This window comes from Petromyzon marinus, chromosome 4, assembly GCF_048934315.1.
Source record: "Petromyzon marinus isolate PM22_M1 ecotype Great Lakes invasive population chromosome 4, UKy_Petmar_22M1.pri1.0, whole genome shotgun sequence".
Lineage (NCBI taxonomy): Eukaryota > Metazoa > Chordata > Hyperoartia > Petromyzontiformes > Petromyzontidae > Petromyzon > Petromyzon marinus.
Genome location: NC_133670.1, coordinates 17,188,931 through 17,206,934, shown reverse-complemented (window position 1 = coordinate 17,206,934; position 18,004 = coordinate 17,188,931). Strand labels below are relative to the sequence as shown.

General features: G+C 49.9%; 1 protein-coding gene across 2 annotated transcripts; it reads left to right on the top strand.

Moving 5' to 3' along the window:
* Positions 1-65: 65 nt before the first annotated feature.
* On the top strand, positions 66-17,903 carry PHGDH (phosphoglycerate dehydrogenase). Of its 2 annotated transcripts, none has more exons than XM_032945885.2 (12): positions 66-158; positions 2,828-2,965; positions 9,397-9,548; positions 9,918-9,983; positions 10,476-10,530; positions 10,959-11,057; positions 11,736-11,868; positions 12,495-12,643; positions 13,122-13,274; positions 13,884-14,147; positions 14,457-14,694; positions 16,283-17,903. In XM_032945885.2, exons 1-12 carry the CDS (start codon positions 144-146, stop codon positions 16,438-16,440), a joined length of 1,620 nt encoding a protein of 539 aa, XP_032801776.2. In that variant the 5' UTR covers positions 66-143; the 3' UTR covers positions 16,441-17,903. The 2 variants fall into 2 exon arrangements, with proteins under 2 accessions (XP_032801776.2, XP_032801777.2); XM_032945886.2 differs by lacking the exon at positions 66-158 and adding an exon at positions 2,015-2,369.
* Positions 17,904-18,004: the final 101 nt, after the last annotated feature.

Genomic DNA, 18,004 nt, shown 5'->3' with positions numbered 1-18,004 from the left:
TCACTTTCTTAGGCTGGTCCATGTTGCTTGAATGGGGGGGGGGGAGATTTTCTTATTTCATAAATGGACGCAACCATTGCCCACTATTACGCTCGCTGTAATATATAATTTACACATTAATACTGTACAGTCATATATTCCACATGATTAAGACCGCAGTAAGTATGTCGATGATGATAATAACTCGTATTAATGACTGCCAATACCTAACCGCATTGACGGTGCTGGACGAGTGGTACTGTGTATGCGTGCTCTATGATCAGTATGTACAGTACGAGAAAGGCAATTGATTTAAATGATCGATTCTCAGGATCACGGCGAACGCAACGAGTATCGGTTATACTCGACTCGTGTTGCTGCAAGTGCATTTGCTGTATTCTGCAGCGAAAAAGACACACCGGAAAGTATCATAATCTGAAAATGTATACTGGAGGAATCCGATGAGCTTTAAAGCTCTTTTTCACAGATGTCCAAAACTTAAAATACGGCACTCCAGTGTACCGTAACGTTGACTATTATGGCCGTCAAAAATATAACTTTAATTCCTTTTGAAACGTTGCACATTACTTAATTCACACGCAGGAGTTAACCATGGCCCTAAAGTCCTATGGAACTGACCCAATTCCTGCACGACTACGTTCAACTACGAGCTGTCAAGTATTCATTCGTGCGTTCTCTTAACTCGGCTTCCCCAGATGTGGGAATGTGGAATTTCCACACACAAATGGAGAGATGAGCTCGCTTGAAAGGGGTGGGGGGGGAGACGCTCTCTGACCTATGACACTGGCAATGCAATCGTCTTTGTGTCATTGTCCCCCACTGCCCTCTCTCTCTCTCCGCCTGCCGAATTAACTCGTGCAGCACACGAAATGTGTGTGATGCGTTACGGGTGACGCACCGCCTTCATGGACAGGACTCGTAGCGAGCGTTTAGGCACGGTCTACTTGTCGTTCATTAACATGGCTATTGTTGAATTCGTAAATGCCAAGGGACGCGACAACCGTACGGACCTAATGGATAATAAATACCGTCTAAAAATAATAAGAATGCTGCGAAAGGAATATGGGTAGAGGAAACTGAATCTTGTACCGTCTCATGAATGAGTAGTGTGTTGTCAAATTCTCACGATGTGCCGTGTCGTTCTCTCATAGACGTCGGCGATCATCGCCTATTTCACTTTGCCCATTATATTACTCAATGATGGTGTGCATTAGATATTCCCAGTTGCAATTCAATTGTTCAAATTGCCCGATGTACTGAATTCGCCTTCTTCCCCAGCTTATTGCATCTGTAATCTCCCAGTCCAAACTTTATATTAAGTCTCTTGTCAGTGCATGTCCAAGATATAAAGCTTGCCTTTCTCAAATTCTTCTTCTTAATGTGTACCTGCTGCTATTCGTCATTTGGGTTACTCAGCTTGCCTGCCCATGAAATGTTTGACATCCTTAAAACACATTTCTATTGCTTCTCATTTCTTTTGTAGGGTCTTTATAATTGTTCAGCTTTCACATTCATATACGAGAACAGACCTGCAAATGTAACACTGCAGTATTCTAAGTCTTCTTGTCATGAATAATACATTTTTTTAAAATATAGATTCCATCTGAAACATATATTTTTGCTATTCTGTTTATCTCGGTCAAATGGATAATTACGAATTCACATGTTCTCTCAATAGGATATGATGCTTTCATAGTTGTGTACTAAGTACAAATACTGTGCAATAATAAACGGTAAGGCCCACCGAGCTGCATATTGTAGCTCTTTGTCAGAAGCGAGCCGGCCACAAATGGCAAACTAAACAAAGCGGCTTATCGTGGTGGCAATGGACATGAGCCAAATACTCTAAACCACAGGACTCTACAAATATAGTACCGTACCTAAACGATCACACCCTCGAATCATACAACGATGAATAATGCACATTGGTGCATCATTTATGTGTGGCTCTGGCTAAGATGATTGGCGGTACCACCAGAGGCGTGGCGTGAGTGGGACCTCTCCCCTCCTCCCCCTCCCATATCCGTTGCTCAAAAGCCGGCTCCGCAAGACGCGGGGTCCCATCTTGCTCCGCTTCGTGCTCCGCTCTGCCAGCTGCAACAACGCTCTCTCCATCCACCTCTCTCGCAAACCATCCCTTTGTCCGTCCATCTACCGATCTCTTTCTTCGTCTCTCGCTCACCTCATCTCGCTGTGGACATTGCCGCGTCCGACTGACTTGTAACCAGCGTGTCCGTGTCACCATTCCGCGAGTCCCACGTGTTTGAGATTTCACATCACGTACCCTACGCAGTTGTGTTTGGGTGTTGTGTGTGTGTGTGACGCACCTTCGTCTTCATAATTAACCGACGCCTGCTCGCAGATCTCAGGTAACTAGCGAACCACACGTGTGCGTGTATTGGATAGTAGTGATCCGGTTGTTTTTTTTCTTCCTCCAGATTTTTGTTATCCGTGGAAGATGATTGTTGCTGTGTGCTTACGCGTTATGTGCTTGCCCGTCGCTGGCTGTGTGTGCGTCCGTGCGTGCCTATGCTGTGCATGTCTCTGCATGTGGAAGTGCCTATGTGTTGTTGGTGTCTTTTGTCGTGCGTGTGGTGCGTCTTTGTGTGTCTGCGTGTCTTCAGGCGTGAGCGAGCCTTATGCACACGTAAGTCTCGCGTCCGTGAATAGTTTCTATGTTCCGTTGAGTTCTCTGTGTGTGCTGCATCTGTGTATCTCTTAACAGACGCGTGCGTGCGCGTGTGTGTGTGTTAGCTATGCACGTTGCAGCATTGTCCTCTGTGCATGTCCGTGAGTGTAACGCGTCGGCTCTCCCCTCCTACCCCAGCCCATGGCTCTCGCCGTGCGCTCGGTGCTCATCAGCGAGCCAGTGGACCCGTGCTGTGCGCGCATCCTGCGAGATGGTGGCCTCGAGGTGGACGAGCGACTCGGCATGAGCCCCGCCGAGCTCGTTGAGTGCATCAAGGTGAGTTCAGTCCGGCTCCACCACCACCACCACTACACCCCAACTCTGGCTGCCTGTGGCTCCTCGCAGCTGCTCCACCCGGATTCCTTCGCCGGTTCAACTCTGGTCCTCGGCCAAAACGGGGGCTCCTCTGTATCGACATCTGCAATGTCTTTTGCACTTCCAATCTGTCGACGTTTGCCCCCGGCTGCCTCCTTTCCGGACACACACACACACGTTAGGGGCGTCTCGTCCCGAGCGATCAATGATTACATTACCCCGGCTTGCGTGGAAAACTCCTCTGGGGTCCACCTCGACTCTCCCCCCCCCCCCTGTCTCTCTTCGCAGCCGTGCGGTCGTAAGGTTTCGGTGGCTTGCACTTGCGACGCAGTTTAACGATCAAACGTCGCCGACGCAATTCGCGGAGAGCCACGCTTGTCGGCGGAGGGCATTGTTGTTGACAACATCCATCCGCTGTGGCCGAGCACGCTTCTCGCCGCGGCCCGCACGGCGTGCGACAAAGGCCGCTATTCAGCGGCGGATTGACCACGCAAAAAGGGCTGGTTGCGTATTCCAGACACCATCTGCACCAGGATTCATCCGTTCTCAGCGAGAGACGCGGATTCGTCTTGGTTGCACTGTACGCTCTGCCCGGCTGTTGCCGGGTGGCTGCCACGTGTTCATTCACCGCTTCTGCACGGCGCACGTGTTTATCCAATTATGATTATTATTGTTATTGCTGCGCACATATTTTACGAGAGTCATTCATTAATGCATTGCATTGTGAGCGCTTTTAAGGATCGTGTGTCCCCTTGCTCTATCCACTGCTGTGTGGAAGACGATTGCCGTAATGAGCGCATTAGGATGACACGGTTTTGGGTAAGGTGCGCATTGAGACTACGCCGATGATTGTGATGATGACGACGACGCTGCTGTGATGGTGGTGGTGGTACGCATGTTGCTGACGATATGTCTGCTGCTGCTGTTGCTGCTACTGCTGCTGATGATGCCACTGTTTCTCCTGTTCGAATTTTATGTTGGGGAACATTTTCATTTTTTCGGGGTGAATTCGTCCACGCTAGCGCACCAGGCACAAACGTCGCCTCCACTTTGACTGCTTGGGGTGTTGCGGTGGTTTCTGTAGCATCGCACTCGGTTGCATGAACATCGTGAGATCGCGCACGCTGCGAGACGATGAACACCGAACGCGCGTGAACACCGAGCGCGCGTGAACACCGAGCGCGCGTGCACGCCGAACGCGCGTGAACGCCGAGCGCGCGTGAACGCCGAGCGCGCGTGAACGCCGAGCGCGCGTGAACGCCGAACGCGCGTGAACGCCGAACGCGCGTGAACGCCGAACGCGCGTGAACGCCGAACGCGCGTGAACGCACCGTTGAAACTTCGTGGTGCGTAAATTTCAATGCGAGTGCATCAACGGGTGAGGAACGCCTGAACGCCGCTTACGTGAGCCAAGTGTTAACGCACGAACGCCTTTATTAAACCCCTTTTTACCCGAGTGAACGCACGGGACACGGTGAATCCCTTTGCCCATGTGAATGAACGCACACAGCGAATCCTTTTAGCCCTCTTTCCCCACCCCCCACCCCGACCGTGCATGAATAAGCACCGTACAATCTTTCGGTAAAGTCACGTAGATAGGTTTTCTTTGAACCTATCTAGGTGACTTTACCGAAAGACCCAAAATAATATGAATTCCTTGCAGTCACCAAAGCTTTTAAGTCAAGATCTCTCCGTACAAAATCGTTCGCTCGGCATCGTTGAGGCTGAGCCGCCGCTGGAGGGCGTCAGCAGCCGATGCGCGACCGGGCAGCTGATGCAACCGCTGGCGAGGTTTCTAATCCCCCCCCCATCAGCCTCCTCCTCCTCTTTCTACTGAACACGGCCCAATTCTTTCGGGAGGAGGGTGGCCCATGGGGAACTCAGCCTGCCGTGCCGCCGCCAGGTCAGAGGTTTTACCCCGAGCAAAATGGTAGGGTTACTTCTAGCAGAAATGGTTACACGTTGCAGAGGGGATGGATCGTTTTCCTGCCAAGTCGCGGGCAGGTGGCCCGGCAGGTAGAGGGAGCGGGCTTGCACATCGGAAGGATAAGAGTTCGTTTCATAGTTGGGCGCTTACTCGGACCATCATTCCTCTGGGCGTCGATAAAATCTCGACCACGTTGTGGGTTGTCAACTTCGGTTTGCCATGTTGGAACACTCGCTCCTGCCGTAGCGATGTGGAATTTTCGTAAGTCTTCATTTGAACAGGAAATGCCCATCGCTGAATCTTCTTCTTCGGTGACCTTTGACCGAATCCTGTAATTCATGCTCATGAATTGCATTCAATATGGAAATCATTAAGACATTGACACTTTTTTTTATGTGTGTACGTTAAATACAGATAAGAAAACGTTATTAATTTACATTTTACACGTGTGAAAAATCTAACAAATCGCCAACGACGTGCAACGACCATCTAGAGATTGAGGGGGATACTCCGATTGCCCTGTCTCCTTCCCCAATTTTGCTTTCCATAAATTAGTTTTAAAACACATTAACATACAAACTCGACATATACATTTTACACGGCAACTTAATGAAAACTAAATAAACATTTGCAAGAAAGATGAGGGATTACAGAACAATGCCAGATACATTGCATTCATGTAAGTGCAGCAGTGTCTTCAACTTTAGATTTGCAAGCCCAATCATCCATGATCCAGCAGTTGTCGCGAATTTGTGACCTCTCAAATTGTTTTCTCCATCGCCTGGCAACACTGCTGCGTTGTTCCCTCCCACAAGTCCACACCCCACCCCATTTGTCACTCACATCCGTGATGTGCGTGCCAATGATGTTAAGGATGCGTAATTAGGATATTGCGACATTCAAGGAGTAAGTGGGTTGTTGGGAGCAGTGGCGTAGTGTGGTTGGCACCGGCCCTGGTGCAAATAATTAAAGGGGGCGGGGGGGGGTCTGTTTAATCCCCGCCTCTTCCCCCCCCTCCTCTTAGCCCAGCGACTGTGCCTCTTATGCCCTGTAGGCTCTCGTGTAGTCACACCGCCTGCACACTCGATAGTTACACCGCTGCTGGAGGGCCAGCAAGGACTGAGACACGCGGTGTCACAGTACAGTTCCACGCGTGTCCACTGGGAGGAAATCTGCATCATCACCCACGTGGTGAAAAAAACGAAGTAGAACTTGTCACCAAGCTGTAAATTAAATATAAAATTCTTTGCTCGAATAAAAACAATACATGTCCTTTAAGTGTAAGTTTGAAGTAAATATATAAATACATGTTTTTTGTCGCCATCTGTTGTATGTCCATTGCTAGATGAAAGCATCCGCTTACATTGCTATTTTGCTGCATATCATGGCACTGAAAAATACATTTGTAAATAAAACACAAACACACACCAATTGGAAGCTGAAAAGTCAATGTCTCTGCAATGAAACGGGGTGGCGTGCATCTCTGTAAATGTGCCAGTGCTGGAAATTCCACATTCCCATGCTCGCAGGAGGAACCTATCCATATGATACACAAAGTGTTGCTTGTTTTGTTCCCCTCCTGAAGGCTGATGGTTTGGTTAAAATTCAGCTGCACACAAGGATTTGAGTCTCTTCCAATTTGGCGTAAAGTTTCTCGTGTCTAGCTTAAACCACTGGTATTCTAAACTTGCCAGACCAGTTCTGGATTCACTGGAGTGCAGTTATAAGCCCCATAGACATTAAGTGTGTTCAACACACAAGTGCGCCTCCGGTTTAGTTCACAAGTGTTTGTTTAACTTTTGATAGATTAATAATTCACTATGTAACACGATTTTTGGTAGTAAGTGTTATTTTCTAATTGCTTATACCTAAAAATTATAGAAAATTACATATTATTCCCCACAAACTTTGCTTTTGTGACCAGGACTTTATGTGAAGGAAAGACACAAATGCACACCACTTTTTCTCATTGAAAATAGGTAAATTTCTAAATATCACTGTTCTGGTCACAAAAGCAAAGTTTGTGGGGAATAATAGCCATTTTCTGTACTTTTGAGGCATAAGCAATTACGAAATAACACTTCCTACCCAGGAACAATATATTTTTTTCTTACACAGTGTAATGTGTAGTGTCTTACTTCTCAAATGAGTGTTGTTCCCGCATACATTTTGCTGTAGTTTGTTTAATGGGAATTTACAGCTCTCAGGCCACCGATTTGATGAAGGGCTCCCTCAGCCATGTCAGTGAAAATTAGTGAAAGGAGGGTTGGTGGGGGTTGTGGGGTCCAGGACCAGCTCAGATATGACTCGTCACTGATGTCGGCCGTGGCCAGAGATAAGACTCGCTGTCATACTGCAGAGCAGGGCCCACTGCGCCACCACTCTGCTTTGGCAGCTTGCTCTGGTTTAAGCTCAAACGACAATCTGGGTTGTCATCTCCGTTGGCAGCCCTGAGCCAGTGGTGGAAATTTCACATTCCAATGGCAGGCATCAGTCACACAATAGGACTACCATTCCAACATTCGTTTTTATGAATATACACACATATATATAATCTTGTTGTAGTTGCTCTCTCGCTAGTCCAGCAGTTCCACTGCTGGATTATATTTTTTCCGCCTGAGGACGACCGCTTGTATTGCGATCGAAACGTCGTTATTTAATTTTATTCATACGTGACTTTACCGAAAGAACCAAAGAGTATATACAAATACTGTACAGACACAACACACAACATTCCCTTTTATGCACTCGCTTATACATACACTGGAAAAATATGACCTTGTGCGTCATCTGTGGTTGCTCGGTGATACTGCAACTACAAAAAGACTGGTGATGATTTACTAAATGAAATAATTTCATTGCAGCAATGAACGTTTAAACTTGTGCATTGGATTAAGTATTTTAAAATGACTTTTAGGTGTCTCACGGCCTATATGTGTAGCTACAAAATAGGAGCCATTTGTATTATCGATTGTTTCTTTATTTGAACTCTATGGCGGGACCCCGGGGTCCCGAAAATAAACGTAAGTGTAAATCGTAATTAATTTATTTTTGGCGACCCTCCGTCCCACCGCACACATAAACGCCGCGACCCGCCTGACGCTGATCATTCTGTTGTCATGTCGTTGCCAAAATTGCCATAGTCATAAACAGAACTTTGAGCGCATCGTGTAGAGCTCATCGAGAGGAATAGATAAAATGGACATAAAATTACGTCGCAACGCAGTTTATGTGAGAGCCGGGGGCTTATGGGACCCCAAGGGTCCTGCCATAAGGTTCATTTAACCGTTTTTTGTCCTTCATTTCGGTCTAAGAAAGTTTCTGGGTAGCTCAGCGGTTGAAGATGCTGAGCTGGCATTGCTGAGGTCCAGGGTTTTAATCTGGGTTTCAGCCACCCGTGGCTAAACCAGGTTCTCAAGTATAGCTGTTGTGCAGTCATTGATGGCCGTGTAAATTTATAAGTCGTTAAATATGGATTTTCACTTAATTAGATGCAATTCCAACTTTGAGAATTAAAGCTTATTGAGTTGACTGCCATGCAATCAGTTTGACTGCATGGCATGTGAGAAAATGCCCTCCTACTTTGTGAAATCAAACAAGTTCACCTGTAAAGGATGTTAGGAGTAGTTCGATGATCTCTCTCCATGGGCCATTCTCTAACACACAGTTTTTTTTCTCTGAGTTTTAGATGGACATTTCATCTCATGACATGGACTAACATTCCAAAAGAATAAGAGGCGAAGTTGTTATAATCCACTGGAGACAAACTTTATCCTATTCCATCTCCCGCCATGGTCCATTGAGGCACAAACAAGTCATCTGGGATTGCTACAATTTCCATGATCACTGGTCCTTAATTAATGAATGGCTTGGAGCCCGGTGCATTCCTTTTGAAGTTCTTGCCTGGAGTTGGCACCAGCAGCTGCCTGCGCTCACACGGGGACATTGGGGAACCTCGGCTAAACCAAATTCCTCATGCCTGCTGCTCTGTTTAATTGCTTTTTACTGTAGGAAAGTATTGTATCATGTGATTGCGCTGGTTGTCCAATATAAATATATTTAATGAATTGCTTCATAATTTGAAATCTATTTATTGTGTTCACGATGCATATGTCAAATCGATCATGTGAGAATATATGATTTTATTTGTATGTGGGAGTGGTGGACCGGTAGTTATCACACCACAGTACGAACCCCAGTGCTCGCCATGGCTAACGTCCATAGCTTGTAATATTTTTTTCAGTCCTCAGCCACCTCTACACCAACCCACACTGACCAGCATCGTGAAGTATGGTCAAACAACCCCCATAGCCAAAACGGATTGTGTGTCACCCTTCATCGAGAAGTGGTTTGATCAAGGGATGAACAATATAATTGCGATACGAACTCAATTTATTGGTTTATATCTGCCCCCTTTACCAACCCACACGTACTGCTCGTAAATAAAGGCGTTGTTGTGTTGTAGGACTACGATGCGCTGATCGTTCGCTCGGCGACCAAGGTGACGGCGGAGGTGCTGCACGCTGGCGAGCGCCTGCTGCTCGTGGGGCGCGCTGGCACGGGGGTCGACAACGTCGATGTGGAGGCGGCCACGCGGCGTGGGGTCATCGTCATGAAGTACGCACCCGTGACCTGTGGCCCACGTGCACATAACCCCTGATCGACGCACGTGACCTCTGACTGATGCGCGTAACCTTTTGACTGTCGATCGCGACCCCCCCCATCGACGCGCGTTAACCTTTGATGCACCTTACCCCTTGACCGATGCCATGATCCCTGACCAATGCTTAAGTTCGTGACCGATGTCTCATTCCACGATCGAGATGCCTGTGACTTCCGACCCCTGACCGACACTCGCGTACCCCCCTCGCTTTTCCATTTTATCTCACGCTCGGCCCTTACCCATGTCATATACACGCACACATGCTGCATATTGGGTGTGTGTGTGTGCTGACTCGGGGCTTTGCGCTGCGTGTGTGTGTGCAGCACCCCTGGGGGGAACACAATGAGTGCGGCAGAGCTCACGTGCGGGATGCTGCTGTGCCTGGCACGGTACGTCCAATCCACACCCCCACCCATGGGCGAGGGTTAGGGTTGGGGCACGTGCACAGAGGTGTATTGTATGATGACGCAGTTGCCAGCAGGTGGCAGGTCGTTGTTTTCAGTGCATCACATAACTGGATAACTGCACCACATTTCACCGTAATCGCCGATGGCGACCGCACTCGCACTTATTGACTCGTGGATTTCGGGAGCCGACATTCGCCCGCCGATTTAAACACGTCTTGGAAAAAGATGAGAATCTCGTCGCGCAGAAAAGCGTGTGCAGACTGAAAAACAAATAAGGGAGTATAAATGATGCACTGCAAAATATCATTTATAGATGGAAAAGGTGCGATTTGACCATTGGATCGGAGCTCCCATCATGCCCTTGTTACCATGGGGTGCAGCTGTTGCTCAATGACCCTGACTGCGATCCTGATTCTGACTGCAACCACGTGACCCTGACCCATAACCGTTCCCTCGTGATCACATCTGCTGCAGGTTCATCCCCCAAGCGATGGCCTCTATGCACGAGGGCAAGTGGGAGCGCAAGAAGGTGAGCATCACCTCCCAGAGGGCATCAATGTGGGTGTGCAGCTCGGGTTGGGCCGATGGTGTTGGGATTACAGTCCAGATTGGGGTTTGGTTGGTGCTTAGGTTAAGGTTAGGTAAGGGTTTGTGATTAGGGTTTTTTTGTTTAGGTGGGTTGGGTTGGCGTGGGAAGGTTAGACTTCAGGTTGGCATTGGTGGTAGGGTTTGGCATGAAGTTGGAGTTTATTGATTTTGGAGGATGAGGTTGGGGTCAAGAGTTGGGGATAAGGTAGGGGCTACGGTAGTGGTGTGAGATTAGGTTTGCCATTGTGGTTCCGGTTGTGGTTAGGGTTACGGTTGGAGGCCAGTGGTTTGAATAAGAGTTTTAGCAAATTTGGTCGAGTGTCTGACGAAGCCTCTGCCCTTGACCCCACCTCCGTGTTGTCCCCACAGTTCATGGGCACAGAGCTGCTGGGGAAGACGCTCGGCATTGTGGGTCTGGGCCGCATCGGCCGGGAGGTGGCGCTGCGCATGCAGGCGTTCGGCATGACGGTGAGAGCACCGCGTCACACCGCCCGCCAGAGACGGTACACTTGTGGGATTGCAGAATAAACGAAGCGTCATGATAAATAATATTTGTATTAGTGTTTATCAAGTAAAGTCTCACTAAATGAGTGTGTGTGTGTGTGTGCATGCGGGTGTAGCCGTTGGCATCGTGGTTGTTGCACTGCACTAGTAACCTTGTTACCCAAGTTGAATTCCCAGCCACAGCTGACATCAGTAGCAACGGCCTGAAGTGGACTTTGCCTTAAAATGAGTACCTGGTGCACGGTGTAAGAGAAAGGCAGCCAGGTGCGGTGCTGACCACGCCACTCATTTGTGCACCTTACCAACCTTATAAGGTGCTCCCTAACAGCACTTTCCCCAAAAGTGTATAAAGCTATTAGGGGAAATCTTTGTGTGTGTATGTGGGAGAGCTTTAGTGTAGAGGTTAACGCATTGCGCTACGTACCCGGCGACCCGAGTTCAATTCTCGCTCTCACGGCCAACACTAGTGACGATACTTGGTGCAGTGTGTAAACATCGCCACTGGGGAGACAAAGGCGGCCGGGCATGGTGCTGGCCACAAGCCCCCTCGTGTGTACTTTCATCCTTCATAGGTGCTCGCTAGCAGCAGTCTATTTTGGCTAATAAGGGAATTTTTGTGTTTTTTTTCGTCGCATGCTGAAGACCATCGGCTACGACCCCATCATCCCGGCGGAGGTGTCGGCGGCATTCGGAGTGGAGCAGCTCTCACTCGAGCAACTGTGGCCCAAGTGCGACTTCATCACCGTGCACACCCCACTCATGCCCTCCACCACCGGCAAGTGCACACCTACATGCGTATGCACGACACAAAGACCGATATCCTGCGTAGAGCCGTTAACAGGCTGTTGGGGCAAGTGCTGGTTAGCAAGTGCCTGTTAAGGCCGATACGGCAAACAAGAGGGGTGGGTGGCCAGCACAACGCCCAGCCACCTTTGTGTCCATAGTGTTGATGTTTACACAAGGCGTTTAAGGCGGAGTCGACCTAGGGGAGGCCCAGGACCGTTTCATGTATTCGTCACTGTTGCTGCTTATGAGCGGGAATTGAAATAGGATCGCCGAGTTCGTAGCACAGTGCACTAATCGCTGCATTTCTGCACCCCACACATGCGTACACAAGTCGCACGCACACACACAGCCGCACCTCCACACGGAAATACACACAGGCGCATGCAGGTGCATGCACAGAGATGACGCGCAGCTTGTTGGAGTGGCCCTTCATGTCTCGCCTTCTGCTACCTTGCGCCTTCCCGTGCCATGAGAGTGACCGTGCGTATGTGCGTGCTCACATGTGACCTTGCTCGTCTCCCTTCAGGTCTCCTGACCGATGCCAGGTTCTCTCGGTGTAAGTGCGTGCGTGCGTGCATGTGTACGTTTGACCGCGCTCGTCCGCTCCCCCTGCAGGCCTCCTGAATGACGCGTCGTTTGCTCGCTGCAAGCGCGGTGTGCGCGTGGTGAACTGCGCGCGTGGGGGGATCATAGACGAGGACGCGCTGCAGCGCGCGCTCGAGTCTGGGCAGTGCGGGGGCGCTGGGCTCGACGTCTTCATTCAGGTGGGGCCCCCTGCTCCCCTGCCCCCCGGGTCAGGGGTCATAGGTAGGAATCGGATCATGGTTAGGCGTAGTGTTAGTGTTAGAACAAGGGCTGTGGTTGGGAGTAGTGTAGGTGGTGAGCTTTGTTTTGGGTGAGAGTGTTAGAGTTGGGACGAAGGAAGGGCTTAAAATTCAGGCATATATCCAGATTTAAAATAGGATTAGTGTTCGGCCTTGTATCAGAGTTAGGGATAGGAATAGAGTCATGGCTAGTACTTTGATTAAGGTTAAGACTTGGATTATGGTCAAGTTTGGGTTAGGATAGGGTTAGAGATTGAGAGCAGCATGGTGTCATCGCGTAGCTACTAAAAAAAAAACCTCATCGTTTCTTGTGACCGCGTTGTGTCTGGTCGTGTGATTGTTCGGTACCTCCTCCTCAGTCTTCTCTTCACCGTTCTCCCCCTCCCCCCTCGGCGCGTCTTCCACCCCTGGAGCGCAGGAGCCCCCGACGAACATAGCGCTGATTCGCCACCCGCGCGTGGTGTGCGGGCCCCACCTGGGCGCGAGCACGCACGAGGCACAGAGCCGCTGCGGGGAAGAGCTGGCGCAGCAGGTGGTGGAGCTGGTACAGGGCAAGGCGCTGGTGGGCGCGGTGAGGAAAACTCGGCTCCGCACCCACAACTCCTCGCACCGCAACAACCTACAACCAAAACGCCACGGGCCGTAACCGCCGCTTCAAACACCGCAATTACAACCTCAAATGCCACGGCCGCAGTACAATCCACAGCAACGCAGCCACAATATCAAATAACACAGATACGGCATCAAATTCAATGCGAAACGCCACAAGATGCTCTCTGCACCTCAACTGCCTTCCCCTTACAGCAGCAAGCTGAGGCAGTGCCAATTTCGCGTAGCGAGGAGAGGCGAGGGCGAGTGTGACGTCGCGATCACTGGTCCTTTCCCGTTCCGATGACGTTCCGATTACGCACGTTTACGTCATCGGAACGGAATCGATTTGAAATCGAATCGAATTGATTCCAAACGGAATCGGAAGTAAAAGACCATGCGAGAGGGTGTGTGTCGCGCTTGGCGCCAGCTGTCATAGAGTATGGTAGTGTGGTGAGTACAGTACACAGTGTCTTTTTAAAACACCAGCGCTACGCCTCTCTAAATCAAATCAATGCTCACCGCTTACACGTTCCGAGATTCGGCAAACTTGTAGACGTCTTAACAAGACTCTGCCCCCCGCCCCACGCAGGTGAACGCTGGGTGTCTGGGCTCGGCCCTGGCCCCCGAGACGCGGCCGTGGGTGAAGGTGGCGGAGTCTCTGGGTGCGGTGGCGCGGGCGGTGCTGGCGCAGGGCGTGCGCGGGGCGAGCGTGCGCGTGGCGACACATGGCGACGGCGGGCCGGCCGTGGCGGTGCTGGCTCCGGCCGTGCTGACGGCTCTGCTGCGCGTCGACGGAGAGAATCACCTGAACCTCGTCAACGCAGCCATCTTCGCCAAAGAGGCCGGGGTCACGGTGAGGGATGGCACGCGCGCGCGCTCTGACCATTAGCTCCGTCCAGAAATGATGGAGGGGGGTGGGGGGAATGCGATAAATCGCGTGAAGATTAACCAACACGACTGCAGAGCATGTGGTAGACTGATGCAGTTGCTGAACCTGTGACCTTTATTTAAGTCAGTCTACCACCTGTTCTGCTAGAGGCAGCTTTGAGAGCTCGCTTATTTTCGGACATATTTTCCGAGACAAATTACCCCCCCCCCCCCCTGCAAAAGTCTGTTTTATCCCCCCCAAAATAAAAATTTCACCCGCTGCCTTTGTCTGCAGGTGTCGACGGCGCACGAGGCGTCTCCCCCGCAGGGGCTGGAGCCCTCCTCCACGCCCTGCCTCTCCGTGGAGCTGCAGGGCGGCCCCGCCATTGTGCTGGTGGGCACCGCGCGGGGCGAGCAGCCGCTCCTGCTGGCCGTCAATGGGGCCTCCTTCCTCCCGGCTGGCGCCCCGCTCGCTGGCACTGCCCTGCTCTATCGCACCGCGCCCGGAGCGCACGCCTTGCCGGCGGTGGCGGGTAGGTGTGGTGGGGTGGGGGGGGGGGTCGCATCACGGGACGGGGAATCCAGTTGGGAAATCTCGCTGGGCGGTGCCGTCACCCATCAATGAAAATTGGCCGGGCTGCATGCCACGCATTCACCAGGGTATTGCCCGGTGATGGCAATAGAAGCAGCTTGGGGTGATTTGTGTTTGGATAGTCTGTGGTTGGTGGCTAGGAGGAGGGGGGGGGTGGTTCTTTTTCCCCAGTTTTATTCTAATTGTGCGATCGGCATCATATCGTGAGACAATCCATTCAGAGCTCCGCGCAGTGCAGTGCATCACACCCTCGCCCAACCCCCGTTTGTTACGGAACGTCTCGCAGTCTTAAGATAACGTTTCCTCTGAGATCCCTTGAAGTGTCTTCATAACCTGCACTAGGGGGCAGCACTTTCCCATGCACAAGGCATGTCGCTCCAACCAATATCTTTTTTTTATTGATTCTCAAAACTCGAATTTTACCCAAATGAAGTGCAAAACCTAATTCAACAGTCATTTGTGACTGGACTCACACTTACGACACTTAAGAAGCCAGTTTAATCATGGGCGATTCAAATTCGCGGTCTGAGCAGTGCTGGTGCAATGCTCTAACCTCTGAGCCACTGCTGACACCATGGTGATTTTAAGTTGGGCAAGACTCGGCGCAAACAAAGAAAACGCAACAAAAGCTTGCGTAAGCACTTTTAGAAACAGAAAGAGGAACTTGTTGATCGGATAACAAATGTAGATTATGGACAGCATATCGACATTTAGGTACAGTTAAGTAGACGTGGATACAACACATCACGGCTGGAAGGATTGACGGCTGATTTGCGATTGGGAACCATGCCCGAGGAAGAAGGACCACCGTAGATGAAGCATTGCGATCAGCTCGCTTGTGCGCATGAGTGAGATCGATTGTAGCACCAGAAGAGCATCAGTGATGGAGATGTCGTGGAGAGGCCTTCATCCAGCAGTGACTGGTGATGATGCAGACTCAATGTGAGTTGCGGCCTGGCACCACGGTGGCGAGATGTTAAATACCTCGCCTTGTATACAGAAGGTTGTTGGTTCAATCCCAACCCTGATACCTCTGTATATTTGGAGTTTGCATGGTCTCCCTGTGGTTGCATGGAGTTTTCTCCAGGTCCTCCGTTTTTTTCCCTCCATATTCATAAACATGCATTTAGAGCAGTGGTTCTTAACCTGTGGTGCATGCCAGATTTTGTTTAGAAGGTAAATAATCGAAAACGCTAATTAAGCACAGGTGGAATGTAAGTACATCTACTGTGTTTAATCAAACCTGTGTATTGACGTTTTTTTTACGATTGCAGGCTGCAGTAAAGGTTAAGAACCACTGGTTTAGAATATTTGGCTGAAATATATTTCCACTTGGTTGAGCTATCATTTGTGGCCATGTCTCTTCTGAAAAAGAGCTAAATAGGTCAGTGGGCCTCGCCTAGTGAAATAACACGTTTTTAGTTTCGTAGTTTAGTTGGACAACACTGCTCGGGGGGGGTGCACGCTGGGCTTGCGAGCGCCGCTGGCCCTCGTGCTGACGGCTCTGTGTGTCCCCGTGTTGGCTACAGGAGTGCTGGCGGCCCAGGGTGTGGAGGTGCGCTCTTTCTGCGTGTCCGCCGTGGGGGGGGATGGGGCCCAGTGGGGGCTCCTGGGCCTGTCAAGCCCCATGGCCACTCTCGACGGACTCGCAGCACACGTCAAGAAGGCCGTGCAGATCCAGTTCTGAGCGCGGCGTGGCTGCATCGTCACCATAATCGCTGTCATCATCGCTCTCATCATGATCATCATTGTCTTGCTGTCGCTGCTCCCATTACAACATCCTAACAACCATCATATTATAAACTTTACACTTGTTATGATGCGATCGTAATCGCACCATCGCCATCATACTTGTCAACATCACACTTACCATCGTCATCGCCGCCATCACATTACCATCACACTATCATTATCTTCACACCACTGCAATCGCATCATCAAGGTCACACCGCAATCTTCACATCATTATCACATGATCATTCACACTACCAGCATATGATAATGTTGATCACATCACCACCAACTTGCCTCCACCACAATCACAACTACCACTGTAATAACACCAGCACCTTCACACCCACACATCGTACATAGCCAACCGTGCAAATCGGAGATGCGGATGAAGGAAAACAAACTAATCTCGACAAACATCACCACCACACACTGCGCTAGAACCCCCCCCCCCCCCGTGTCCCACACCAGCACGGTAGGTAGAGGAGATGTGAACGGCAGACCACTCGTGGCTGCTTTGGTGTGTGTTTGTGTTGTTGCTTGTCGCGTCCTCCAGTCCTCGCACAGCGCTTTGTCTCTATCGCGCAGGGGTATGATTCGCGTGTTGGCGGAAAACTGTTTCTGCTGGTTTTTGACAAAGAATGGGTCAGTTTGGTGGTAAAAATAGCATGGGGTTTGACCTTGTTTCTATCAACTTATACTGCTCAACCAGTGCATGAAGTCGGCCCTGGATGTGTGTGATGTGCAGCAACTTCTTTGGCAGTGGAACGGAGAAGATGGGGAAATGCAGAAAGGTGTGCTGTGGCGTGCGGAGCAGATGCAAAGGGGAAGGAGAATGGAGCGGAAGAACAGGGGTTTGAGAATCCTCAACGTGATGATGTTCTCAATTTATTGGAAATTTCCAAACATGGCCAGTGGCATGTGGTCCAGTTGAAACAAAGTTGTTACCAGCTTCGTTTATGCTTCGAAAACAAAGCACTTAGTATAGACATTGAATGTTAGAAGTTATTCCTAGTGCCATTGTGACCGTCGGGTTTTGCGGGAGACAGTGCTGTTTGTTTAGTTATTTTTGCCGTTTTTTGCGATGGTTGCACTAAATGCTGGCTCTTTGGCTACATTGACCATTGGGCCTTCAGCCATGTCAATTGGACGTGCTTAGTCTGAACAGTGTGGAGCAGACAGCACTGCCTCTACCTTAGCTTTTCTCGGCAAAGGAGAGACCGCTCGGCTTGAATGTTGACCGTCGCTCAGTCACTCTCGGCTTGTATCCAAGCCACCGACTGTTGTCTGTCTTGTGTCGTTTTAAATGTGTTAATATGTACTTATTCATAGCCTGCTTCGAGTTGTGTTGCATCTGAAAGATGGAATAGCATTTTTTTAGATCATTTATGTTTAGAATAAAAAGCTCAAATATTTGAAGGTTTACACTTTATTATTCTTGGGTTTGTGCCACTATGAATGTTCTTTCAGATTGATGAAGTTCAACAAGGTGAGCCGACCAGGATGGCTCTCATATCAAG

Bases quoted from the DNA above. Each gene is read 5' to 3' on its own strand.
- PHGDH (XM_032945885.2), top strand. The intron at 2,966-9,396 runs GTGAGTTCAGTC...GTTGTGTTGTAG, and splicing joins AGCTCGTTGAGTGCATCAAG to GACTACGATGCGCTGATCGT. The intron at 14,695-16,282 runs GTAGGTGTGGTG...TGTTGGCTACAG, and splicing joins CGCCTTGCCGGCGGTGGCGG to GAGTGCTGGCGGCCCAGGGT.